General features: G+C 35.6%; 1 protein-coding gene across 4 annotated transcripts in view; it reads right to left on the bottom strand.

Annotated features, from left to right (window-relative positions):
- The window catches only part of GBE1 (1,4-alpha-glucan branching enzyme 1), a 160,445-nt gene that overhangs the window by 86,610 nt on the left and 46,820 nt on the right, over nucleotides 1-27,015 (bottom strand). For all 4 annotated transcript variants that reach the window (XM_064523189.1, XM_064523195.1, XM_064523202.1 and 1 more), the window contains 5 exons: nucleotides 21,809-21,924; nucleotides 9,928-10,053; nucleotides 7,804-7,939; nucleotides 5,221-5,311; nucleotides 3,871-4,080 (listed from right to left, as the gene is read on the bottom strand). In XM_064523189.1, coding sequence (XP_064379259.1) covers nucleotides 3,871-4,080; nucleotides 5,221-5,311; nucleotides 7,804-7,939; nucleotides 9,928-10,053; nucleotides 21,809-21,924 — 679 coding nt within the window. The remainder of the gene's footprint in view (nucleotides 1-3,870; nucleotides 4,081-5,220; nucleotides 5,312-7,803; nucleotides 7,940-9,927; nucleotides 10,054-21,808; nucleotides 21,925-27,015) is intronic.

Genomic DNA, 27,015 nt, shown 5'->3' with positions numbered 1-27,015 from the left:
TATAAGTAGTTTGTACAACAGTTACAGAAATACAGATTCAAGAAATATTCTACTGCTTACGAAGTATTTTGCCTGGAAGCCCATGAAACAAAACACGCTTTTATCTTCTTAAATTGCACTACTGCGCTAGACTGCTGAGACACAGGATCCAGGTTGTCCTTTCAACAGTTTTACTACAACTTTTCTTGGAGCTGCTCTCTATCTATATGAATATCACCAAAGATGCAGGTCTAAGAGTATTTAAATTACACAACTGATATAGTCCTTTGATTTAGTTTTGTGTGGAAATAGATCTTTGCCACCTTCTGTTATAGTAAGTATTCACAGTCATCTTCCTAGACAACTGAATAATCTTGCAAACCTTGTGAGACAAATTTCTCTAGGTCTTGGCTTCCACACTAGATGCAGACAGACTAAACTGATAAAGCAATTATTTCTTAATCTCTTTCATGGCAGAGAATTAGTTTCTCTCAATTCCAAAGTAAATCTAGCATTTCTTTGTATTTGATGTTTAAGTACCTGAAGATTTAACAGTTCTTCCCACTACAGCAGAGGAGGGATTTAGTACGGGTACCGTACACGAGAGAAGTTTATACAAGAGATTTGTTTCGGTAAGCAAGTATTTCTGTATACTATTCAATAGATTATGTTTGGTGTCATTTATTTTCAGAAAACTTTGATATGTATAAGCAATCAAAGTCTATCCCACAGATTTTTAGACTCTCTTCTCTTTCAGACTAGAGCTGCTCTTTTATCAGTATGGAAATTAGCATGCATGTCAATCAAATGGAAGAATATAACAAATTTTTCAATAAAATGTCAGTTCTGGTTCTTTCCCAATTCTGTTTGGGACCTTTATATATCAAAAAAATCAGTTCTTTTTTAAACTGAGTAACCTAGAATAAACATGATCATTAGATCTTTTAGGCCTTAAGCTTTGACTATAAATATATGCAAAATATTCAATGTTTCAAATATTAAGACTAAAGAAGCTGTTCATGACAAAGCACAGCTCACTGCATGGCTTCTTGTACTTTAAGGAAACCCCTCCTCCCCATCAAAGTATAAAAGAGGAAAAGTGAACTTCAAGCATTTTACTTGAGGGCAGGGAAAGAGGAATGACATACAAAGGTCCCTCATCCATCCAGAACATCACTTTTTGCTCATCAATAAATAATAAATATTCAATTTCTCTAGTCTTAGCAATTGTCTAATAATTTTTCTCCTCCTCATACCCCTTTTCCATTGCCATTTTTGCCACTCAGTCTAATGTCTATTCTTAATCATTTAATAATAATAATAAAAAAAGCTATGCAGCAGTGTATCTCCGCAACAAATATGGGCACATAGCACTGACCTAACAGACCTGTGGAAGAAGTTCTTCAGTTCTCAGAAAATGCTTAACATTGCCAAGTGCTATCTAGAAAGCAACTTGCTGTTTCTTTCATTTTACAAATCCTTCCAAAACACTCAAAGCCATAGCCAGTTTCTTCCCCAGTCAGAGCAACCTCCTTCTGCTTGGTATACAGAAAGGATCATAACTGCATTCAATTTATTTCCTCACTAGAGGAGCTGGTATCACACATTCGCTTGATTACAGACAAGTATAAAATGTAATAAAATGTGAAATATCAGTGTATTGTTATTGTACAACAAAACTTGAAGATTGTCTGAAATAGAATTTATTTGAATATTGATTCAAAGATTAGTAGGAAGCAACCCAAACAGGAAACGGCTATGCTCTGACATAATTAAAATACATTTGTTATAATAATTAAATCACAATACAAAAAGGGTATCTGAAATCAAAGTTGTCCCAAATAATAAGTAAATTAAGAGCAGCTCATCCTATTAGGTAACATAAGTGCACAAGTCACTTATTACACTGGTCACTCAAAGTTTAATTGAAATTGTGAGTTACTGTGCAAGAGTCTCCATTAAATAGTTGACCTATGCTATGTAACATTACTTTTGCAAGAGTGACCTTCTTAAATAGTTACAATCCCTGTAAGCTATGAAACTGACAGGCTCAAGAATATAGCCGATGAGTACAAGAAGAAAAATCTATTTCAGCAGCTAGCCGAACGCTACAGCATTCTGATCCAAGGCGTAAAGATATCCACAACATAAGCCTATCTGGTTAATGGTAAATTAACATGAAAGATGGAGAGAAACAGGAAAAACAGTAAATTGAGCTCACAGGCACACAAACTTTAACAAGTAACAGATTAAAGAGACCAGAACTCTTAAGTCACACACTGACGAACCACTGAAGGGACCATTCAAGCGTAACCTCGAAGAGGTGAAACCAGAACTTTTTAACGGATAAGAAGGAAAAACAAGATTACCAAGGGTTTCAAGGGGAAAAAGGCAAACATAATGGAATAAGGGCATGCGTAGGAACGTGTAAAATTCGTAAGAGAAATGCTTTAAGGAGGTCATGGGGTTGTGTGAAACATTATGGGATGTTTATGGGAACAGTCAAAGGCAGGGAAAGGTGGTTCAGGGAGGAACAAGCATGGGAAATGGAAAAGAGAACCACATGTAAGTTGGCTGTCGGTATGTTTTTCTGACCCAACACTGCACCTAATCACCACAGTCTGTCTTATCATCTTACTAAGCTTTACTCCTATTAATTTTCTGTTAAAGCTTGCTTTCTTTGGCATGCATGTGCGAGATCTATTAGGTAATTTGAAGCTGGACTAGCCAGTGAAAAGGAGAAGACCATGCCCTGGCAAAACCCAAGGTTAGAGCTGGGAACTGGGTAAGACAGGACCAGGGCTGGGCATGGACTCAAGGTCTGGTAGGATTCGAGGCACCTGCACATGCGAGTACATTTGTGACTCCAGAGTGAAGATTTGCATGTGGTTCCACCAGCGAAATTCAAGACTGATTAGCTGGAGAAGAGAAACAGGATTTGGCCATCTGGACTGTTAACGTTATGCAAGTGCACTCTGTGTTTATGTGGGCATTATGTGCATATTTTTCTCTCTCTGTGTTAATCTGCGTAGCTGCCATGTTTGTATCATCTACATGTGCATTTGCATCTTTCAAAGATATGCTCAGCCACGATGGAAACCGCAGCACCTCTCATCTAACAGACTGGGAAGGAGAAACCCCCTCATCTTGAGAAGTCTGCCAGATTTGTATACCCTTAACACAAGGGAGACAGAATTATTCACCATTTGAAGAGAGAAAGCATAAAGCTCATTTCTTCCCAACTAAACCAGTGAAATATTCAGTACATGAAATAAATCTCACCGCCCACAGCACATCAAAGAACAGAGACTAAACAATATTAATGACCATCTAGCATTAACATTGTTTGACACACACCATATCTTTACCACCCAATCACCTGTGCCCAGAACGGGTCCCTAGGCACACAGCTCAGAACAGTCTCCATACATACTACTAAAGTTCCTTAGTCTCTGTAACAGGATGTCTATCTGCTAAAAGCGGCCTCTGCTGTGCGTTAACTGCTGATCCACATCTAGAAGCTATTTGGAACAAAGTCAGTTGGCCTGGGCCAACACCGTACACCAGAAACCATTTCAACAATCTGACAGTTTGACAAAGAAATTCTCCTTGGCATTTCTTATTCTCATTTGTTTTACAAACGCACACACACATACATATATATAAAAAGCATAAATGTGCATGCATATGTATATATGTGTAGCCATAGATTACAAGAGGAATAAGAAAAATACTTAAAATACAAGACTAAATACATAGTAGTATTTATAAAGATAGTGAATTTAACTCTGCATATACTACACTATTTGCCAAACTGGAATAGTTGCTGTTTTAATAGAACTGGTAAGAAGTAATTATCACTAAACACTTCAAAACACATTTGGTACTTACTTTGCGTAGTCAAATAGTCTGCTGTCCCAGAGCTGATGAGTTCCTTTTGGACCAGAATGGAAGAAACATGAATCTGTACCATCAAATTTGTTGAGACCATCTTCAGAGTTTTTTGATGCATGACTGTGCACAACATCCAGTAGAACAGTGATGCCCATTGAGTGAGCCACATCAATCATTTCCTTCAGATCATCTGGAGTTCCGTAACGGCTATCAGCATGAAAATGCATTGTATTGTGAGTGGCACAACCTGAACTTAAGCTCACAGTACTTAACATCGCATTCTCAGTTAATTATAAATTAATACATTAATTGTATCATTGTAATTGTACATTGTATACAAGTTCTTTTCTTTTTAGCCTCTGAAGTAGTAGCTACTTATTACAAGAGGACAATTAAAAAACTTTTTTTTTTTAATTTTAAAATAGTCATGCATGCATGCACTTTATTTCAGAAATAGTTCCACCAAAATTTTACTCTTCCTTTCTAGTCAGCTGGGGGAAGCTAAAACATCTAATGCAATATAAAACATAACTAATACAACTTAAACCTTCAGTTTAATGTTCTATACTTCCTCAGTTTGTATGAGACAGGAGTATTTTTATATTATTGGAACAAAATAATCCGTAACTGCTACAAACATCAATGTATATTCATGAAAGTCCCCAAGACACACTATCTGCTGCTGTCCTGCTTATTCATTTGTTTTAGGTACTACATTATTTTCAAACTTCTTTTTAAACAAAAAATTGTTTCCAGTCTGCAACACACATTTCCTTCAAGTAATTAAGCTAACCAAACTTCCTGTCTATCTAAATTTACCCAGTTTGTCACTTGAGCTTCAACAAGATGAAAAATCACAACATTTAGGTTTAACATAATTTTCTCAACAATTATCTTAATCCATTTTCCATCTATTTTCACCCTAGGCCTCAAACCTAAGGGCAAGCTGCAGTACACATGGTGAAAAAACTTAATTCCCACAGAACATACATAAAAATCATGATTTTATTTCAAACAAGTTTATTATGGACAAGTACCATAAAAGCTGTGTTACTGTTATGAATTCCAAAACACCAAAACCTGTGCATGAAGAAAGCTGAAGCTGGACAAGATGGCATATACTATGACAACTGATGTTACTTGTAAACTTTTGTTTGTACCATGTATTAAACATTTTTTGCAGAACAGCTGATAACTATGCCAAAATGACTTCAGATTTACTAAGAGGAAGTTACAATACTACCTGAGCCAGTACTTTCTCTTTCCATTAAACACTAAGTTTAAACATCACAGTGGATGGTGGGTAAGGCAAAAGAACACGAAAGTAGTAAGAGTATCTAAACCTACCTGGATGCTGCAAAGAAGCTTGTGACCTGATAACCAAAACTGGCATAGTATGCATGTTCCATAATAGCCATCAGCTGAACACAGTTATAGCCTATTTAAAAATGAAAAATAAAATAAAAATGCACACACACACACCCTCTGCCTTAAGGATAGTTAAAAGAGGATTTGACTCCTATAACATCAATTCCAGTCTATGGTGTCCACTTATTTTAACTGATTCTAACTCTAATGTGTAACTAATAATCAACAGTTAACTAAAGATTTAGTCTCTCTCAAAAAGTAGTTCTACTTAATAGCTTAAACTTCTATGACCTTCCATTAAAAATGGAAAGGTCAATTTGTCAAGTGATCTACATATAACTAGATGCATTGAATTGAATCCCTCCATTTTAACAAGCAATAAATGATATGCAAATATAATCTTAATTTGATTTCAGAATATTAACTATGCCAATCTGCATGTCCTGAACTTCAGCTTCACTTTTGATATTTGCAGTGTTGATCATGAAAGGAAAAAAAAAACCTAACAAAAAAACAAAGCAAAACAAAAAAGAGAGACTGATTACATGTATTATAACATATGCTTTATGGAGTTTAATTGTTTTTGTTCTCAGTTTACTGAAGAACCAAGGCAGCATAGGAGGATAGGTTTTTTTTCTTTTTCTTTTTTCCTTCTCTCTCTCTTTTTTTTTTTTGGGGGGGGGGGGTGGGGTGGGGTGGGGTCTCTTGTATGACCCAAAATATTTTGGTGTGATATTAAGCAAGGGAAATCTAAAGAGAAAACAATATACTAATGATGAAACCACTAATGAAGAAAACAACATACTAATGATAAAACCACTAATGATGAAACCACAGTACTTAACCACACATCTCAACTAAGCTATCTTTAATGCCAGTGATTACATGCCCCAGCTAACTAGCAAATAAGGACTATCAGCAAGAGGTAACCTTCAGGTTTAATCTACAGCTTGTTGAGACTCTCCACACATACCACTTCTCTTTATCAGTTTAACCTAAACTTTCACATTATTCTTCAGTGTAAACAATATACTGTTCCTTTTTAATTGTGCAGCCACAGAAGTGTTATTAGTTGAAGGCAATTGGCATGAACTCAACAATTTGTCAAATTCATTGTTGTTTCATAATTCAGGCTCACTGAACTTACTCTTATTTACAGCATTTTTGTAAATAAACAGTATAAATAGCATCAAATTAATGTCATTCTATTTGCTAGCTGTTTATCTTGCTATTTGTCATGTACATATTTCTACAAACTATTAATATCTTAGCATTCTTAAATACTGATGTCTTTAGGCTTGTTTTCATCTTAAGACATTTCAAAACTAAAAGAATCAAGCAGCCCTTCAGAAATTACATTAAATAAAAAACTGCAACTCCCAGAGTTTAATTAACAACGTTATCTACCATGTTCTGTATATCTAATCTAACTTAATATTGCTTTTATTTTGTGGCATATCACCACTTTAATGGCATTTTTCTTCCCTAAAGAAAAATCTGTAAGTAAAGCAGAAAGCTTTCCTAATTCTGTTAAACATAGCCTCCTGGAAAGAAGGAAATTCTCTTCCAGTAGGAAGAGACACAGCTACATAATGTGATATCCCCTTTTTTTGTTGTTGAGGGCTTCCAAGTGTACAAACCCATTCATTCTGCCTGCCAGCTCAGCTTTACTGAATGGCAAAAGCCATGTTTTGTGAAACACTGACTCAACAAGTTGGCTTAAGAAAGACATGTGGCTTCTTCAGGCACTCTGGCAAGTGAAGCCAAACAACAGATAAGCACAGCATCCACAGAGATATCAACTACAGATGTCACAATTATTTTACATTTAAGAGCAACAAAATATACTTTATCACAAGGCAGTAAGAGCTAGCAAGTTCTACTATCATGTCACAGAAACAAGTGCAATGACACTACAGAAAAAAAAAGTCATTAAATAGAAACTGAGGTGAACGGTTTGCTATGCTCCTTCAGATAATCATGCCAGCTGTTTCATATAGACCCTTCAACATACTAGAAGTTCTTTTCAAAAACAGAATTGTTCATGCTTAAAGTTTCTCATATTCTGATATTTACAGCAATTGTTAAGGGATAAAAATTTAGCACAGCCAGTAAACAGAAAGGACAGTCTTTTCTATCTAGATATTTGTCTTTTCTTAACAGCCAGATGTACATTTGTGGAAGCAATTAAGAACACATTTTCCAATGACTATCACACAAAAACAGGTCCTTTTTCAAGTGGAAAAGCAAACCATGCTGAAAGCAAATTGCCCTGCAATATTTATCTAGGCCTTTGGAATAACATTTTACTTAAAGAAAAATATCTGTAGAATGAAATTTGATTCATATATTCTATTTCGGTCCATCTTTCTCTTTCATATATTTCACTGTTTTATAACTTTTGGTGCCCTAAAAAAAAAAAAAAAGCATTTCTACAGTACACTTAATCTGAAAACACAGATGCACACAAAAAAAGCTACAGACACTTGATAATTATCTTTTCTAATAAGAGCACAGACACATTAAAATTCTATCTCTGCAACGATCTGTGTTATTACTTACCAAGATCCTTTATTCTAGGTAGTACATTGTATGTGAAGTTTTTATAAGAAGCTATTTTCCCTTCTGGGGAAGCAATCCCCACATGAGATTCATAGATTCTTAGGCTTTTCAGTCTCTTGGGGGAAGGATGCCTGCGCTATAAGAGAAACGGTTATTAGAATACAACAGATTAGAAGTGTTGTCACAATCACACAGCTCACACAAATTAGAGGAAAAACAAAACCATGCATTTCTCACCGCCTTCCCGCCGCCCCAAAGACCACAAACATTGTAAAGTAACTACCCATTGAATACTGTTACAGCAAAGATGCATTTTATATTAATGTTCTTCCTGAACAAGAAACTGGACACTCTTGATTTGACATTCTTTTGTGGAGTTAAGTACACTGACACGTGTAAATTTATAGCAGTGTAGTGTGAAGTGCTTTTGAACTACTGCAAAGTTTGAGGAAAAAAAAGTTAGAAGGGCAGTTTTGAGGTTTGTTTTTTAAAGCATGTCTGCTTTTTACAGGTATTTCAAGTCACCTCTGCCTGTTCCAACAAACTATAAAAATTTATATTTTAGTCCTAAAGAACACAGTTCTGCAGTGCACAGTAATCTATCTTCTGCTTGTGTAGGATTAAAAAAAAAAAAAAAAAAAACTATGTCTACAGACAAGTAAAATACAGTATGCTGCATTTAAAAATTAGTGAAAATATTTTTAAGACTACAGAGACAGCTAAACTTAATTACAAAATCTCTTTCTCTAAAATAAGAGAGTTTACACCTTAATCTGAATTTTCTTTATTTATTAAACAAAAGTCTTGTCTCAAGAAACTAGCAAAAACTGCCATTTTCCCCAAGGTCTTTTCAAGCCCTCCCCAGTCAAAAAAGAAGAAATTACAAAATTTTATTTTCCAATTGCTAGTTTAAGCGAGGTTTCGGAAAGTTAGAACAAAACCAGTAAAAATAAACACATTGATCTGAAGACTCCAACTAGTATCAGAAACTAAAAGCAAAAGGAACAGGGTGAAGAACAAGATGTTCTGGTTAAGGTTTGTTACCTGTATTTTACTTCCACTGTGCACCTGCCATTCCCAAACAGATTAGATGCTTTTCATAGCACAAGGCTGGGTAAGACCATGTCTGCTCCCTAAGTGTTCTTGTTTCCTTTTCCCTCCAGGTCATAAAGGCCACTGCATTTCCAGCTGTCCCTCAACTCCTCTTCCTATAGAGCATCTAGGCACCACAGAGCAACACAGAAACTGAATTCATATGCCCTAAACGCCTAAGTAACACATTATTGTAGATTATGTAACCTTTTATTTATTTATTTTTATTTAAAGAGATTTTCTGCATGAGTTACCCTTCTGCTGTCAAGCAGCTACTTCATAATTATGAGGCAGGTGCTAAAACCTTAACTCAAACCAGTGGCTGCAGGACCTCTAGTACAGACTGCTCTGCATTTTGGTGTTTCCACTAGAAATCTATAAAGTGCATGAATACACCATAATATCACATAGCCATTCTGAACTCTGATTTTTTTTCCTGAGGCTGTTCTATATATAATGTAAGGACTGCTTCCCTTATAGCAGCGCATGAGAGGTAAGAGGGCTTTAAAATCCATAAAAAGATTTTCCTGATATGAAGAAACTAGGATTAAACTGGAGCCTGAGCAGCTTCTTTCTGAGGACTTTCTGATTTCATATGGCACTGACTTACTACTGAAGTACTGAACTTTGTACTTGTAACTAACTCATTTTTAAATCCAACTCTGACAAACAGTTCCCTCCTGTGGATCACGAAGGGCCAACCAGCCAGTGTCACCAAAAACTTTAGAACAGTTATTGAACTGACCTAAGATGTGAGAAGTTAAGATACCACTTTAATAACTATTCTCTTTATACACCATCACATGAGGTTGAAAAAATAACTCCAAAATACCTATGGTTAATATCACTTCTTTCTGTCAAAGCCTTGAACACGCATTCTTCATTTCTCGGTGACTATTCTAATTACTGGATTCCCCTTTTTTGTGGGATACTTTTATTTTTTCCGAACAGTGACATTTCATTCCAAATAGCAGGAAGTGATACAGCATACACATCTTTATACACCTTTTGAAAATAATACTTAAGCCTTACTATATATGACTGGGGTGGATTCCAGTGTACCCAATCATAATTCACTTTGTCTTCATCACGGACTACGTATCTTGCCCAAGGTGAAATACGATAGAGGAGTTCACCATTTTGAGCGCGAATCACCACCTAGAAAATAAGATAACTAATATATTCATGCAGTCACATATAATTCATATAAAAGTCACATATAAACATATATAAAAAGTCATATAGAAGACACCTGCTGTATAAACCACAGCAGAAAATGAAACAGTATGTCACATACAAGTTTAAATTAAAGAACACACAAATACATAATGCAAGTCATGACAAGAAAGAATGACCCTGATCATAGAGAAGATTTGTAAAGGAACAGCAAACATGTATATCAGACATAGGAGTGATGTTTAATAGCAGGAGCTAAAAGGTGAGGATATATACGTAAGCTTTATAAAAATAATGGTAAAGAGAGGCTTCTCAAATGGATTACTGCTAGGTTCCCATTTCCCCTGTCATTACCATTTCCTCTCCACATTCTTAAAATTTAAATGGACATGCAGTATAATGCTACCAAGATGAGAACCATGATTTGTTTACTCAGAAAACAATCTAGTAGGCTAATTTTAAAATCTTAATTCCCTCTTCTATGCTCAGTGAATTATGACTGATATAGTATACACCACAATCACAGATTAAGTCAAGCACAGGACAGCTTCCAGGCCAAGAAGAGGCTGAAGAACAAAATTGCTGTTTTTCTTCTGCCGCCTTGCAGTTTCTCTGCAAGTTTTCTTCACTATTCTAATGACAAAATAAAAGTATTATCAACTATTTTACTTTCCTTATTGGTGCCCTCTATTTATAAGGATAGATGAAAGAAGGACCATTCTTTCCAATTCCCTCCAGAAGTTCATACTTCACTTTGCCAGGGAGTGTGATTAAACAGAACAAACCTAGAAGCTCTTTTAGAGCATTATCATTTTATGTAAATAAAGCAAAATTGAAATAATTACTAGGATAGTCAAGTTTTGCTACATATTCTGGCTGCTATTAGAACAGTAAAATAGAAGGTTTGTGAATTTAGAATCCCCAAATGTACAAGCAATTGAAGTTTTCCTCCTAAAATTTTTAATTCTTCATTTGTTAACAAGTTGGTTGCTTTTTTTTTTTTTGGGGGGGGGGGGGGTTGTTTGTTGGTTTTCTAAGAATGAGAGCTATAGTAAGGAGAAATCCCAAGTTGTATTTTTTCTTCAAGAAAACAACAAAAAGTGACTGTATTTTACTCTTAATTCCTCACTTTGTCTAACAATTTGCATGGAAGGAGACAATTACCAAACAATTTCTTTTTCACCTGTAGCAAGTGTCTTTTATAATTTTGATGAATTGCCTGTATCCTTATCTGAACCACAGGAGAAAATACGATGAAAAATATGTATGCAGTGCAGATTCATGAGGTGGTAAAGCAACCAGAAGTCAATAAAATGGAATTCCTATGTCTTTCAATTTATATTATTAAAAACTCTACCATGTTCAGCTTCACTGACAATTCAAGATGAGAAAGAGTAACCAAGACCAACGACGTACTAGGAAAGAGCTGAGAAGTAATTATTGCAAACCCTGCACAGTAGCATGAAAAAGTCCTTCTGCCAACTGTGATAGCATAGCTGGCCATAAGGGTCTTTATAGCACTGATACAATTTGCAGAAAGACCTTTCCGGCCAAAAGCATTAACACAATTTGCAAGCTACTCTTAAATTAATAAAAACTAAACACACTTTCTAGTATCACACTTCTGATGATGCTATTGCTTATTTTACTAATTTGTCTCAATTTATCTAACAGAAATAATCACTGCATTCCAAAAATCATATCTAGCTATTTATCTCAGCATTCTCATCTCCAATATCTAGTGTAGTTTATACTACAAAGGCTTCTGAAGAGTGGACATATTTTATTTGCAAAAATGTTAGGTAATTTGTACTCAGTTATTTTCATTGTATATTACTATAAAAGCCTAGATACAGAAACATTATTTAATTAGTCATAACTCTAATTTAACTTGGAGATGTACTAGAGATGAAAGAAGAAAAAAAGTTTATTATAAAAATACTGAAACCCTTCATGCATACTGTTCAATTTAACCCATTAAGTAATGAAAATAGCTATGGTTGCACCTGGTTCAACCTCGCCATAATTACTAATGGCATAAGCCTTAGTATGCCCCTGGTGCTGCCATCCTTTTTGAACAACATCATGAGCTCTGTACTGTAGTATAGACAAGAGGAATGAAGAACCTTTGAAATACTAACTGGACAAGCAGAGATACATGACAGATGTAAAATATGTCATCAGAACTGGCAGCTATCACAGATAAGGGATCATGATGATATTCAAGCCAGTGAAGTCGAACCCCAGACTTCTCTGGTTTAGTAGATCAAAACCAGCACAGCTTCCTTAAAGCTACAGCACATGAAGTTTAGAATCTGAGATCACTGGAATTAAAGCAGTGGATCTGTGTACCCAAGATAGTGAAAAAATGTCCTGGTAGGCTGAGGTTTGAGGAGTGAATAATTATGAAGTAAGAACTTTCAGATCTGAGAGAAGTTACCAGAAGGAACTGAGAAGTATGGCTGTAATAAGAGCAAAAAAAAATGTGGTCAAAAATGGCAGATTTCAGAGGTATGGAAAAAAGAGGGTGCAAAGTTGCACTTGAAAGAAGATTCTAATTTTAGTAACGTTGAGCTGTTGGAAGACAAATCACGACTTAAATCTCACAAGAACATTAGTGCCAGAATGACAATATGTCCCTTGTCTGGCCCACTAGAGTTTAGCAAATTTATTAGAGTAACTGTATGATAAAACTAAGTATAGTATGTTTTCAGGTCTGTTTTGATAACATTTAACACTAACTCTAATAAACTGCGTTTTGAGAAAGAACCTTTGAGTGGAGACTAGTGCCATACAGCAAAGGTTATAGCACACTAGAGTAATTCAGAAGCTGAAACGGGTTTCATTTAATTTAACAGTGCTTCTGAGGCAGGACAAGCAAGATTCAGTTGTCTTAACTTCAGAAACTTTAAACATTTGGAAGACCCTCAAGTAATCCCATTTTGTTGCCTTTACAAAACTGCATGGGTCTTCCATATAGCTTGCAGTACATCTGCCAGCCTCTTGTAGATGTCTCAGAGCATCTAAAATAGCACTAGACACCAACAATCAGGGAACTTACAACCTACTGTGACTCACTGGAATATGCTGGCTTTTTATGAACATTAAACCATACTTTTTTTCTTAATCTGTCTATAACAATGAAAGGGCTGAAAGTTCTGCAAGTCTAGCATTTTAAATATTTGGTCACAAGTAAGAACTGTTTAGAAAAAATGCAAACCTACCTGTAAAATAAGTTCAAAATAGTTTTGCTATTGTTATCCCAGGTGAAATTGTGGGGTAATGGGCAATAAAAAACTATACGCTTAAAATGCTTCCCTGCTTAAAGAATAAAGGCACAATCATATTCTAGAAAGACATTAATTTTAAAGATAGCAAGCTTTAAAAAGAGAATACCTTTGGTTTTACTTCCCTCCCTCCCCCACTTCCACCCACATTACCAGAAGTTCCTCAGCTCCCTTGGAGTCATTGATCAAGTTTCTACTCTGTTCCATTCATGTATGTTCATAACTATCTAATGTCTTTTTTTGAGTATTCATCTACCTTCATCTACATTTTCATGCCTGCTGCTTTTTGCCTACCTCATCTTCCAACGTATACATAAACCTTCTCCAGAACAGTGGGGGAGAATAATTCAAATAAACTCTTATACACAATATCCTATTCAATTTTCCTTCTCTTTGCATCACCACCCACTGTAGCTTTCAGTTCCTGCATCTAAAGATCGTAAGTTTTTCTACAAATAACCATTGTTTTCAAGTGACACACGTTCCCTTAAGTCCCTTACTTCCACTTCCACTGATGACAATACACAGTTAAAAGCATGGGCCAGGGTGGGGGGAACCAATGTCTTGGTGATGATTCCCTAGTTTTCAGGTATTTTAATTGGGAAACTGACATCTGCAAGAGTTCTGGCAAAAATTAAAGAACCACGGCTGATATTTTGCAGTTCAAGACATTTGTTATATAACAGTTTGTCATATAATAAAAGTTGAGGAGAAGGAAGGAATGGGTGGGGTGGAAGGAGGATGCAATGTACTTGGGAGATATCCAAACCAATAAACTGCTCTTCATTATTTTAATAGCTTGAAAACATATGAAATGATTGTTGGCATACGTAGCTTTTTATCCAGTGACGAAATTAAACTGGCCATCAGATTAATAACAGTTAACATGATTGAGTGGACTAGCTTTAATATACAAATGTCAATGACTTATTATTTATTTCCTATGTATAAATACATTATTATTTCTATATTTTCAACTTACACTATTTCATTAGCTTCATATTTATGTATTTACGAGACAAAATCATCTGAATACAGAGGCCATAACAGCCCAGGTGTAAACACCAGCTCAACTTGGCAACATGGACTTGATTTAAAAGTAAGTTCAACCCAAAAACTAGAAGCATGTCAAGATTAGGTCTTTCCATGAAGATTATCTGTCAAGTTTAAGTTAGATACTGTAATAAGACAACCAGTTTTTTCCACAACACTGTTTATTAAAAATTAAAATTCAAGATACTTCCCTTCCTTACTTTTTTAAAGGCGGTTAGGGAAGGAAGAAAAATAGCTCACGCTAAGTTATTTTCTTGTATAATTTAATACCTGTGTGTTTCAAACACCCACTTTCACTGTCCTTTTCTTTTCTCTCTTGTCTTCAGCATACACCAAAAATGTTTCAGTCCCTCATTTTTCATTAAGCAACTCCATCCAGCGTAAGAGGCTGTAGGTGTAAGAAGGGACCTTATTTTGTTAGCCTCAGATATAGAAAGCAAGTACAACCAAGTACAGCATCTTCACTACTGCCTGACAATTCCTGCTACTGCAACATGATGAGCTTACAAGCCTGAGGTAGGCAGGAAGTGGGAAAAGCAATCAGAAATTGTTCAACACTTCAGCTGCAAGTGGCAGAGCACCCAAAAAGATTGCAAGCTCACTCCATCCTCAGAGAGGAAAAGCCAGCCCACCCAGCAGCAGAGCAATAACTGACCAACAATTTAAATACTCCCCTAACCAGAAGCACCTTCCCAAATGGACACCTGTCTAAATCGGTGGGGGAGGAGGCAAGAAAAAAAAAAAAAAAAGATCTTCTAGAGACCAGCTCCCACTGGAAAGCTTTATCATACTCTAGAATCCTAAAGTTCCAGAAAAATCAAATACTTCAGGCAAGGATCATTCAGAAGTCATTTGCTAACAAGCTAGTTGAGCATCAATTGTGGAAAGAAGTTACAGAAAGAATAGACAGTATGTAGTTTTTGTAGGTTGTTCTTCATAAATTGAAAGTCAAATAAAATTGAGGAAAAAATAAAAACAAGAAAATAAAAACAAGAAAAAAAATCACACCACTCTAGTCATATTACTCCAAGTATCCCCTTCCCCAGCTTTTTTTTTTTTTTCCCCCTCATCAGCTCTAGGCTACTGTAAAAATAAGTCAGTCAAGACAAAGTTCTTATTTATTTTCTCTTCCAAGCAATTTTCTAGCAAAGAAATCTGCTAGAGACATGCATTTACGCCAAATATCTTTCAAAAATTACTTGTTAGCTATTGGAAACACAATAACATTTCTAAAATGGTTATAGGTTTAACAGCAAAGTTGTGTGCGGTTCAGAAGCCATTTAGTAGGAGTGTATTTGCTGTCCTGATTATTTTTATATAAATACATTGTCACATGAGCTAATTAGGGATACTTAGATATTTCTTCAAAAGGAATTTCTTATCTATCAGGTTTTACAAAAATCAAAGTAACAGATAAGCGAAAGCCTAATTTCAAAGCAAGTCGTGCCCAGATTTTCCAAAAGAGGGAGATATAACTCCATGCATGAATTAAACAGGTGTTTCAACTGCAGTGAGGAATCTAAAAATATATGTTTAGCTAGTTTACAAGACTAGATTAAAAGAAATTTTAAAAAAGCCTTTGTACCTCCCCCCCCATTTCCATGCTTTACTTGAAAGACAAAGCACTGTATGCATTTGAATACAAAATAACTCAGAAGATGGAGACGGTAGTCTGGTATTGTAAAAACACCTATGCAGACAGAGGTGTTTGTAGGAGACTCAAGAAACAATGAGAGAATCAAGAAAGTTATAGTAACATTGTTAAAAATGACAGCAACATCACCTGGAAATGCGCCCAATGGATTTCAACAGGCATAAGTCTAGAGAGGATAGTTTATTTCACCATCATCAACTTTATTGTAGCAGTACATGGATTTCTAGTGGAAAAAAACCTTAAGCTTTGTAACTGTTAGCTACACAAAGATGACGCTATGAGGTATTGAAGGACAACAGATCTATTTTTAAAAAGAAAAACAACACATGCATCTCTGTTGCAATACAGCATTCAAACAGCTTTTCTTTCAGTCAAGAACCCAGATTTTGAAAAACTATTTTGAAAATCAAATAAATAAAAGCCTAAGGAAAACTGGAATCTCTAAAATAATCCAAGAAATACTTTTTCTACTGTGACTTAACCAGAATTAAGTCACCATAACAGCAATGACACAGATTTAAGACTGTAAGAGTTTGTATGCCTAGTATAAAAATATTCATACATGTTATATAACTGAGGGGCCTGAGGTGGAAGAGCTGAGTTTGAAAAGCAGCCATAATAATATAGCTCATTACACACAATAAGCCTAACTTATTAAGAGTTGTTTCAAGCAGTGTCAAGTAGAAAAGAAACTGCTGAAGTATGTAATAGGAGCACCCAAGCATTAAATATTACTTATCCTCTACTATAAAGCATTGGTAAAAAGGGCAGCTGCTGCGTAATGCACGTTGTGGTTGGGTGGTTGTGGCACAGCACACTTAGCTTTTGATGTTCCCATTCACAGCTGTTTCCCGCTGACAGCAAAGTGTCTTTCAGCAACGAGGCAGGTCATGCTGAATCGCCTCCATTCCCTGGGACAGGTTCCAGTTGTGTTTTATAGATAAATGGGCTAGCTTATGGGCCCCAATGATCCTTCCACTGCCATCCTCTTTCTCACCCTGTTGTCTCCCTCCCCAACAACTCAGGAGTCCTCATGCCTTGGATCACAGCCTCCTTGGTGGCTAGTAGAAAAAAAAGCACAGAGTTTAGATGCATTCCCTGTATTCTAGGGTCCTCTTTCATGGAGGTACTCAGCTGACCCTCCCTATGCACTGTCAGGTGCATTAACTGCTTTCTGGTATGATAAAGTTATTCATGGTATGCTTCTCTAGAACAACACCTCAGAAAAGTATTCCTCATGAACAGTTCTTCTTAGTTGTATTATCAGTGCAGGTTCCATATGGCAATACTCTCAAGCCTACATTCCCATCCATATAGGAAAGATACAGGCAATTAACCCCAGACTTGGCATCCAAGAGGTGGGATACCAAAATTATCTTCTGCTTTCTCTTTGGCCTATAATCTTTTCTTTTCAACAACTACAGACTTAAATATAGCTGAAAATTAGACTCCTAAACTGTCAAAAGTGTTAAAAAGCTTTAACTAATTAATAGCAGCCTCTATGTGTATAAGTTTATATAGACTTAATATGGACTCTCAGACTTCAAATCTCATTTCAAGACACCATCTTGAAAATCTCTCTCCCTTTTCCTCCAAAAAACACTTTTCTCTACACTTTCTTAATATCAATTAAAACAACGGGTCTTCTGTATGGATAAAGTAAAAGGAAACTATTTTTAAATAGGAAAACCTCCCAAGAACTGCACAATCATCAAGTCAGGAAAAGTAAGTCTGTCAAAAAAACTAAACAAAAATATTCTGAAATTCTGGGCTCAGTCTGCAAAAAAGACTCCAAAGAGCCACAGTCATTGGATTCCAATGCTTCACTGCCGCTAAAACCTCTCCTGCGAGTCCAAGAGCAGTTGCACATAACCTATTTGGTTTTGGTAAACAAACTCGAGAGACCATTTGCCTCTCAGTGAGATAACAATTCTTCTGTTATCAGCTGAATTAAATTAACCCCCCCAAAATCTACACTAACCTACTCAAGAATCAGGGTCTGCAACCAAGCAAAAAAACAAACAAACAAACAAAAAAAACCAGATGGCCACAGATTTAACTAATGGTTTATTTCCTATTTGGCTCCACAGAGGTCTAAGAAAGTTAGAACAGAGGAAAATACATATCTCAGGTGATTTAAGTCCAGTTCCCTGATGTTCAAAATGCCAGTAAAACCCCAGCTGCTTCTTCTTGTACACAGATGCACCATAGATCTACCAAATGAATCAAAAATACTCCGATAATTAAAGAAAAAATCTTTCATTTCCAGCCACAAAAAGATAAGCACACTCATCCCCCAACTACCACCACCATTAGAGTGACGAACGTGTTACCATAAAACAAACCCACTCCCCACCTCTGTTAGGAAAAAGAAACAGAGGTACACAGCAGTTCAGTTTATTAAAAGCACAGGGAGGACATCCCCTTACTTCACTGTTTTAAGGCCATAGTGGGTTGTTTTTTCTCTTCCCCCCCTTTTTTAAACTGTGCTTCACTTATGCTATTTCCATCAGAAGAAACAAAACTCTGTCTGTTCACCAAATGACTTATTCTAAGCTCTTCACTAATCCTGAGCTAAGTATCTCCTAAGGAAAAAGAAAAAAGGTGTCCTTTTCCATCAGGTCATTTTGTTTTGTAGGTGGATGTCATAATTCACAAGGGAATCAGTCTCAACTGTGTTAGAAGCACTCATCCCTTGACACAGAAATGTATCAAAATATCTATAACCGGGTTTTTAATTACTCACCTTCTTCAATGTCTATGCTTAGTTATGAGCAGACTGTCTGAAGAGCTACAGTAGACAGTCTACTACTATCAAAAAGAGATAAAAGTTTGTGACCTCTGTTCCTCATTCATTTTCCTATGAAAATATTTTGTGACCTCATCTAAATTAGTGTCACCATCCACACTCCATGCATTTCCCATTCTGGCTTAGAAATTACTTATTTAAAAGGAATGACCTTGTTACCATTTCAGAAATCAGCATTTGTCTTTGTAGAGCCAAAGATGAAAATATTGAAAACAGAAGCTAATGATACGGACCTTCTGGAGGTGTCTTCTTTTTCTTCCAGCCAATCAGTCAAGTCACTACTTAAGTGTCTAGAGTGGACTAGTTTAACTTAAATGTTTAAGAACTACATTGGCAAAAATAAACTTCAAAATTTATGATTCCCTGACAACAGTGCCTACATATTCAAACAGATCTTTGATTTGCATAGTAGTTTCTGTTCACATCCAAAATTCTCAGGTTCTACATGAAGAAAGAATTGCAAAATTATACTCTACCACAGAAATCCTAACCTTCCCAAAATCCTAACCTTCCCAAAAAACACATGCATTTAAAAATGGCCACGATCTCCAACAGGGCCAAGTGGTTTCAAGAAACTTTACATAGGGATAGTACTTTCCAAGTCTGTTAGTGGAATGACGGAGAAAAAGATCACCCCTAGACGAGGATAATGTACATTTTTACCATGATAAATATCCTAACCTTGTTTTGAGTTTTGCAATGGATAAACCATTTTAGAATTACCTTAACTGAGGACATTTTTTTATTTTACTCTACTTGTAATATATAAATACATTAAAAGTACAGATTATAATGTGTTATGTTCGGTTATGTAAGCACCAAGTAACAAAACACACAGTGTCATGAAAAAATTATTAGCAAAGCCAAAAATGAGGCTGGAAGGAGTTCCATGTAGATGAAGTCCATCATGATCATCCATTTAATCCATTAATATAATCATCCATTACGATTACATATACTTGTGAATGAAGTTTCCAAATCTCTGCACTTAAAACAAACAGGAATATATGTACTCAAAAACAGTCAATCTCATAGGCAGAGAATAAAATAACTATCCAGCTTCATGGATGTGTTTGGCAATCACATCAACTGTGAGTCTCAGTGATATCTACATATATTTTTGCTTAGAACACACTGCATAGAAGTGGAATTAAAGACAGATCAGAGTGAAAATCGGAAAAGAAATCCACATTCTGCTAAGCAAGAATTGTACTTGCAACAAGCAAGTTATGTTTTTTCAGAAGACTCCAAGCAATTACAGAATTACCAGCAACCAATGTCACTAGTAAACTGCTTCCCAACCATTGCCAGTCTTTCTTTTCCCCTATCAGAAATCCTGCACGCTACACAAACATTTCATGATGGAGTCTGCCTTATGGAGTTTGTATTTCAAGAGAATAGCAAATGGAAAGACAGTAAGCACTATAAAGGGCTGTATTTGAAAAACAGGAGAGATGACAGTGATTAGACAGACACAGGCAAATAAATCCTATTCCAAATACATTTAGGAATATATCCTTTTTGTGTACATGTTAATAAATATCAGCAGTCTCCATCACTCACATCTGTTATCTCTACATTCAGCATTGAACATTCTACAGTAGGTGAGCTCAGCAGTTATGTAAATATGACATAAACAAAAGGTAAATTCAGCAGCAATTAAAAAACCCTACCTGCATATCAAAACTATGGAAAATATTAAGTAACTATTCTGTATCTCATACATTATTGCATAATCACTGTATTTGAGTTGCAGACAACTGCTCTGTCCCCTCCTCTGTAAAATAAAAACAGCTTTCTCACATCCCTGAATGAAAATTCGAAGTTTCTGTTTATCCATATTTAACATTGGGGCAATTTGTGTGCCATAACAAAAGCAGAGAGATATGCACAAACGTTTTGACGACACATTTCCACTGGATCCTTATGCATTTCTTTGTTTCAAAAGATTCCTTGTTTCCCTAAGCTGATTTTCATCACAAAAATGAGTATTTTTTAAAAAATTTATTAGTTCTCTTAAGAGGAGCCATGAAAGTGTAATAGTTTTATAAAAGTGTTCCCATTTTTTTTTAATTTTCCTGATCTTTAGATGACTTCAGTACATTTATTTCCTTAGCTATTCATTTCTGCCTGCTGTTCTGATCTGATAGGTCTAGACCTGATGCTCTGACTGCAGTAAGTCAAATTCTCAAAAGTGTATCTCAGTGACTGAAATCAGTATTCACCTGGAAATATCAATTCTATCAGTAGTTAGTTGTCATTACGTACATCTGCACTAAGCATAACAACTGTGGTATCTGACAGCTCAAAGAAACTTTACATTAAGTTTTGGAAGAAAGGATTTATGCTCATAGATACTTACGAAACGATTGATAAAATACTTAAAACAAGTTTCCTTTGTTTCTTCATTTAGTTTAACCTACTAAAATCTATAAAGCCAACTGCTCAATCTTCTTTTACTTCCTAGATAATTGACAGAAATCTTAAAACAACACAAAGAACACTTTGGAAGCAGTGGCTGAAGTACAACAACAGAGAGTATAAAGGTATTTTTATTTGAATAGAATCTTAAATTTAAGCAGTTGTATCAAATCCAGGAAGGCTTCAAATACACACTACTTAATTCTTACTTTTCTTTCCATTGTATAATCTGCATGTAAATACTATTTTCAGCTTGTAACATGATACAAGAAACTATATCCAGCTTTCAGCCACATTTATCTGTTCCTATGCATCACGAAAAAAGTTAGATGTTAATATTTCACTTATTGGAGTCACTCTCCACAAGGAGATAAATTACTGAAACTCTACTTCCTGTAAACACAATTATAACACAATAAAATTAAAATTATTTAAGAGAAAATGACAAGAACATAATAAATAAGAATGCCTACAACAACCTGGGGGAAAAAAAAGTATTTCTAGAATGAGCACCTTTAGCTTTGATCCATGGGGCACAGGAGGGTAACCATCTTGTCCAGGTGGGATAAACAACTCCCACTTCCCATACTCCATTTTCTTATATGGATGAGAAAATGGATTCCAGCCATCTGCAATATAAGAAGTGGTATTAAAACACATCCAATTAAAATTCAGGAGGTATAAGAGTATTTTTAGTCTTTTCCAGAAGATACTTAAGTGACAGTAAATACTCTTACATATGATGGTACCATGTACTTTCAAAAGTAGTTCAATAAACTGTGTAATACATTCACTGAGAAACTGTTCTCCGATTCTAATTTAACGAAGAAGTGAAATTACTTTCAATTCATCTTCAATCATGTTGGTTAGATCAAAGCCATAAGAACCCTTCCCTCCCCACAAAAAAAACCCACTACTGATTTTAATTCCACAAAATCATAACATATACACACTTCAATGTCTGCTTTTTTATTTTATTAGGAACATGAATGAAAACTTTATAGCAGCCATTATAAAACCTGATAAATATGGGGTTTATGGAGTGTGTCACTATTGGTGCTATCTCCTCTCTCCAGAAAACTGAGTGACTGAAAAGTAATTCTCAACATAAAATTAAATCAGAACCAAAAATTCAGTTGAAAATGGAAGAAACAGATTGAAAAAAAAACAAAATAAATTAAAAAAGCACAAACCAAACAAACCAGTAGAAACATCTGTTACAACACTTCGGGAAAAACTCATCAACTCCTGTTGATTATGGAAAGAGATGAGTTTGTACAAAATGTAACTGAAAACAACCTCGAACTGCATGAGCAAACTATCTTTGGACAGGGTTAGAGACCTTATGCTTGCCAGCCCTGCAAATTTAAAATATACATATGCGTGTGTATAAATACACTGCTCATCGCTTCTTTTATAACAAGCTGATGTCCTATTAATACCAATATTCATTAACTATATAGAGTAAAAAAGGAAAGAGCAAACCGCAGAGGAACTTGGTAGCAATGGCTGTGAAACCACCCCAGTACCAGACAGCAGCTAGACAGCTGGAAGATATAGCATGAAACGCCACAGTCATATCTAGTAAATCTTAAAAGAAGGTTCCTTCCTCTCAGTTAAAAAAGTTGCTGAACCAAGCTTAGATTCCACAATTCAAGATTTTTTGTACCTTTTTGATCCACCAGGCATTCTATGCAGACAAGGTTAGTCATTAGGACATGCCTCATCAAATAATCTCTGCCAAGAATGATCTGTATTTGTACATATTAGTATTAACTGTTCAAAGTTAACACAAATATTCTGAAGGATAGATTTAGGCAACATAATTGTTTCTAGACTAGAAGTGGCAATCCAAATTTCAAAATCACTTATTTGTTTGCCTTGGAACTTCTCTAAACCACATAAGCTCAAGGAAATACAAAATCCTAAAGTAATAAGAAACCGGTCAACTCTGAGAAAACCAAATTGCATGACATTGCCTTCAAGCCAACCATTTGCATACTCTGCTACAGTAAACAAAGTGGTTTAGATTTCAATGGGAAAAAAAAAAAAAAAAAAGGATAAACAGCTTTCAGTGACCTCATATTTACAGTAGGTACAGTGCATAGAGCTGACAGGTTGTGAACATATAGCTTATACTGTAGTTCCATGGATAGATTAAGCTAGTATAAAACAATATTGCTACTAAAAGGTAGTCCCGGTTAAAAACAATTCAATAAATAAAATAAATAAATAAAACCAGACATGCCACTGGAGCAGGAGCCTCACTTTTAGTGGCAGTAGCAACATAGACTAGATTAAAACCACCCCAAATCTACATAGCCAGTTTACTCACCATGTCTATAGTTTTTGCTGGTTTGTTCTTAGGGAAAACCTGGACAAATAGATGTCATTGCTTCCCAATTTGTAGCAATGAACTTCAGAGCATTAAGTTGTACAGACAAAAATTTTCATATCAATCATATGAAAGCTTAGCCAAAAACTTCAAGAGTAGCATTTAACATCTTAGGTTATTTCACATTTCATTGTAAAGATACTGGTTTTTGTTCTGCTTTATATGGGGAAAAGTATATAGATTCCTGGTATGAATACAGAGCATATGTACTGCAAGACCTTTGAATACTGATTCATCATGCAATGGGGAAAAAAATGCCACATAAGAACAAACTAGTATCTCTGATTCAGCACTTTCAGTTTTAAAGCTACTCGTTTCACCTTTGTCCTAAAGGAACAGAAAGCAGTCCTCTTGGAACTAGCTGCCACCCCTGAAGGGAAAACATTTTAAAAAGAAGTAGAAATTCCTAATGAATTAAAAATTTATTTAGTACAATGATCGAAAGGACTCTCTAATCTTCACACACAAAGAACATTCCATCGTAAATCAGCTTTTTTTCTTTCAAATCAGTTATTCCTGTGTGGCCTGAATATGCACTCCTGTTGACCATTTTCTGTTTTATTTCATTTACTAGAGGTCCCTGTAAAAAAATAGGAATTGCAATATCAAAAAAAGAACTAAACCATTTATCACTGTAAACTTATAAAAGAGCTTTATTTGAAACATATACTTATTTCAGGACTTAGTTTAAACTAAGTTGTATGTAAAAGAAGATATTTGCTTCTAATGAAGTTTTAAAATTTGAATTTTTTGAAAAAAAAGAACATTGTCTAGAGTAAAAAAACAGTTCTGCTTGCCTTTCAGTATGTGTTCTTCAGTAAACGTCTTACCTCATTGGCAGCACCTCCACTTCAAGCACAAAGTTGGACTAAATGACCTCGAGAGGTCTCTTCCAGCCAGGACATACTAAGACTAAGGAATAGCACCACAAGACCACACCTGCATGGAAGCAGAAGATGGTCCTGCTGCAATGCAAGACTACTTCAGAGGACTAGGAAAGAAGTTAGCTATATTCATCTGCATATGTATGTTCCAATAAGCATCGTTAATCAAAACTATGATCTGCTGTGAAGCAAGAAAGATAATATTCGCTAATAATAAATGGATGACTCGAGCTGTGGAGAAAGATTAGGCTGCTTTCGAAGAAAGTTGCTAGTTACTCTTATATAGCTGCTTAAACCAGAAAGATGCCAGTCTTTAAGGAACAAAACTGAAAGGCGCAAATAAAAAAGACTAGACAATGTGACAAGAAGATATAAGCACATAAAACAAATATTCCAGTACCTATTCGTTTTACAGTGAAGATAATTTCAAAATCTAAAGAAAGATGCATTATTTTTATAATAAAATATTTCCCATACTCAAAAACTGAAATACAATTAACACAGTATTACAGCAACGCTGTCATTATTAGGCTATTTGGATACTGCAGGAAAAAATTACTCAAATTAGAGAGACATTTAATAAATTGTTTGATTAACAGCAAAATAGTTTTTATTATTAGTAAGATTGGGAGGGGTTTATCCATTCATTTTAGTCTAAAGTTTCAATAATAATAATAATAAATAATAAAGAATAATGAAAAAATGAAGGTCTGCTGAGGCTTGTCAACACAACACGTTACGGTGGCAGTACAGCAATAGCTCCTTACAAGTATGGCCCAAGCTGCAAAACCTTTTCTTTCTTTCTTTTTTTTTTTAAACCATTTTATTTCAGGGAGTGGTAAAAAGACAAAGAACACATCATTAGGATTTGGGAGTTAAAAAAGAAAGTCATACCAAGGTACTGTAAGTTATGAATGGCCAAAATCTCTCAGATACCAGAAAAAAAGAGAAACACAGAGGGACATCAGTCCCCTAAGGGCCCATGAAGGCTCTCAAAGCGTTGAGGGTACTTAAAGATGTAGAAGTTAGGTTGGAGGTAAGAAGTAGGGGAATCTATTATGCATAAACCATATAAATTACATGTTCCTTTACATCTTTGCATAATCCAAGTGCCACTGATACAGTTAAAACTAAATGAATGACGACTCAGGGTACTCAGAAAGGATAGACCCTGGAAACATACTGCAAGAACTGAAGACATTTGGAAGAACTTATGCCTGGATCTGGACAATTCCACTGTACTTTTATCAAAAGCAGGACCTTTACCTGGAGCATATGCTTAGAGAGTTAACATCAGCAACAGTACCTAAACTTCAATCACCAACATATGGTTCTCACCATATGTTAAACACCCAGGAACAGCACCTTCAAATAGCACAGCACCTTTTAAACAAAAAAACACAAGAAAAAAAGCCCCACAAACGTGCTAAGGAGTTGAAAGTTTTGTTTTTATTATTAACAGCTAAAATGTCGGAAGTTAAAGAATTCAGGCAATATGGGAAAATAGAAGAAACTGAAATGAAAAGCAAGCATCCTAAGAAGATATGGGAAGATATAGACAACGCCTGTAAATGTTTATGACTGTTAAAAGTCATTCTTTCCTTAAGGGAAATACTACCAAATCCTTTAATTCTCTGCTCCCTCCTCCCCTCTCCAGGTATGGTAAATTTTATAGGTATCTGATCTTTTTCATTGGTTTTCATAGAACTTCTCCTAATTGAGCTATATCTCTTGATTACAGTACACTAACTGAACCAAATACTCCAAGTGATTACTTTGAGCATATTAAAAACCTACAGCAAATGTCTTAGACTGGGACAGTCTCTATAAAAACTTACTTGGGGAAATTTGCCTGAATTCAAGTACACTACATATGCCAAGATTACTGAATTCCTACATTCTTCCAATGAATTTCTCATGACCTCTGTTACAAAGATTCCCTTGGACTCCTACAATCACCTCTCCCCCTCCCTTCTTTAGGGGGGGAATGGCTGCCCCAGTCTGTTTGCCACCCAATGGCTGCACCCATCAAAGCATGTCCGCTTTCCACAGGCAGCTTGACCATTTCTGGCCATGTTGCATATGCCTCTGACTCCACCTACCAGCAATACTGTGTGCTCCTGTTGATCTTTCCTCTTCTCAGCCATGGTCCTCCATTACTTGGTGTCTATGGTTCTTGACTGAACAATGAACACAAAGCAATGCCCATTTATCCCAGACCATCTTACTCAAAACCAATACTTATTTCTTATCCCCCAGACAGAAAGTCATTGATGAAGGTTCTAACAGAAAATAATGCTTTGAATTAGGCAGAGAAGAGGCGTACACAGTTAAAATACCCTAAAATAGAAAGCCTCCTACAAAAGGAGTGGCTCAGGCTTCCCTTGGTTTTACTGCTTAGTCTTTAGAATACAGAATCTAACAAGCATTCAGACAGCTTC

The sequence above is a fragment of the Dromaius novaehollandiae genome, chromosome 1 (genome assembly GCF_036370855.1).
Source record: "Dromaius novaehollandiae isolate bDroNov1 chromosome 1, bDroNov1.hap1, whole genome shotgun sequence".
In the NCBI taxonomy this organism is placed as follows: domain Eukaryota; kingdom Metazoa; phylum Chordata; class Aves; order Casuariiformes; family Dromaiidae; genus Dromaius; species Dromaius novaehollandiae.
Note: the sequence above shows the minus strand (reverse complement) of the source record. Positions and strands in the feature narration are given on the sequence as shown.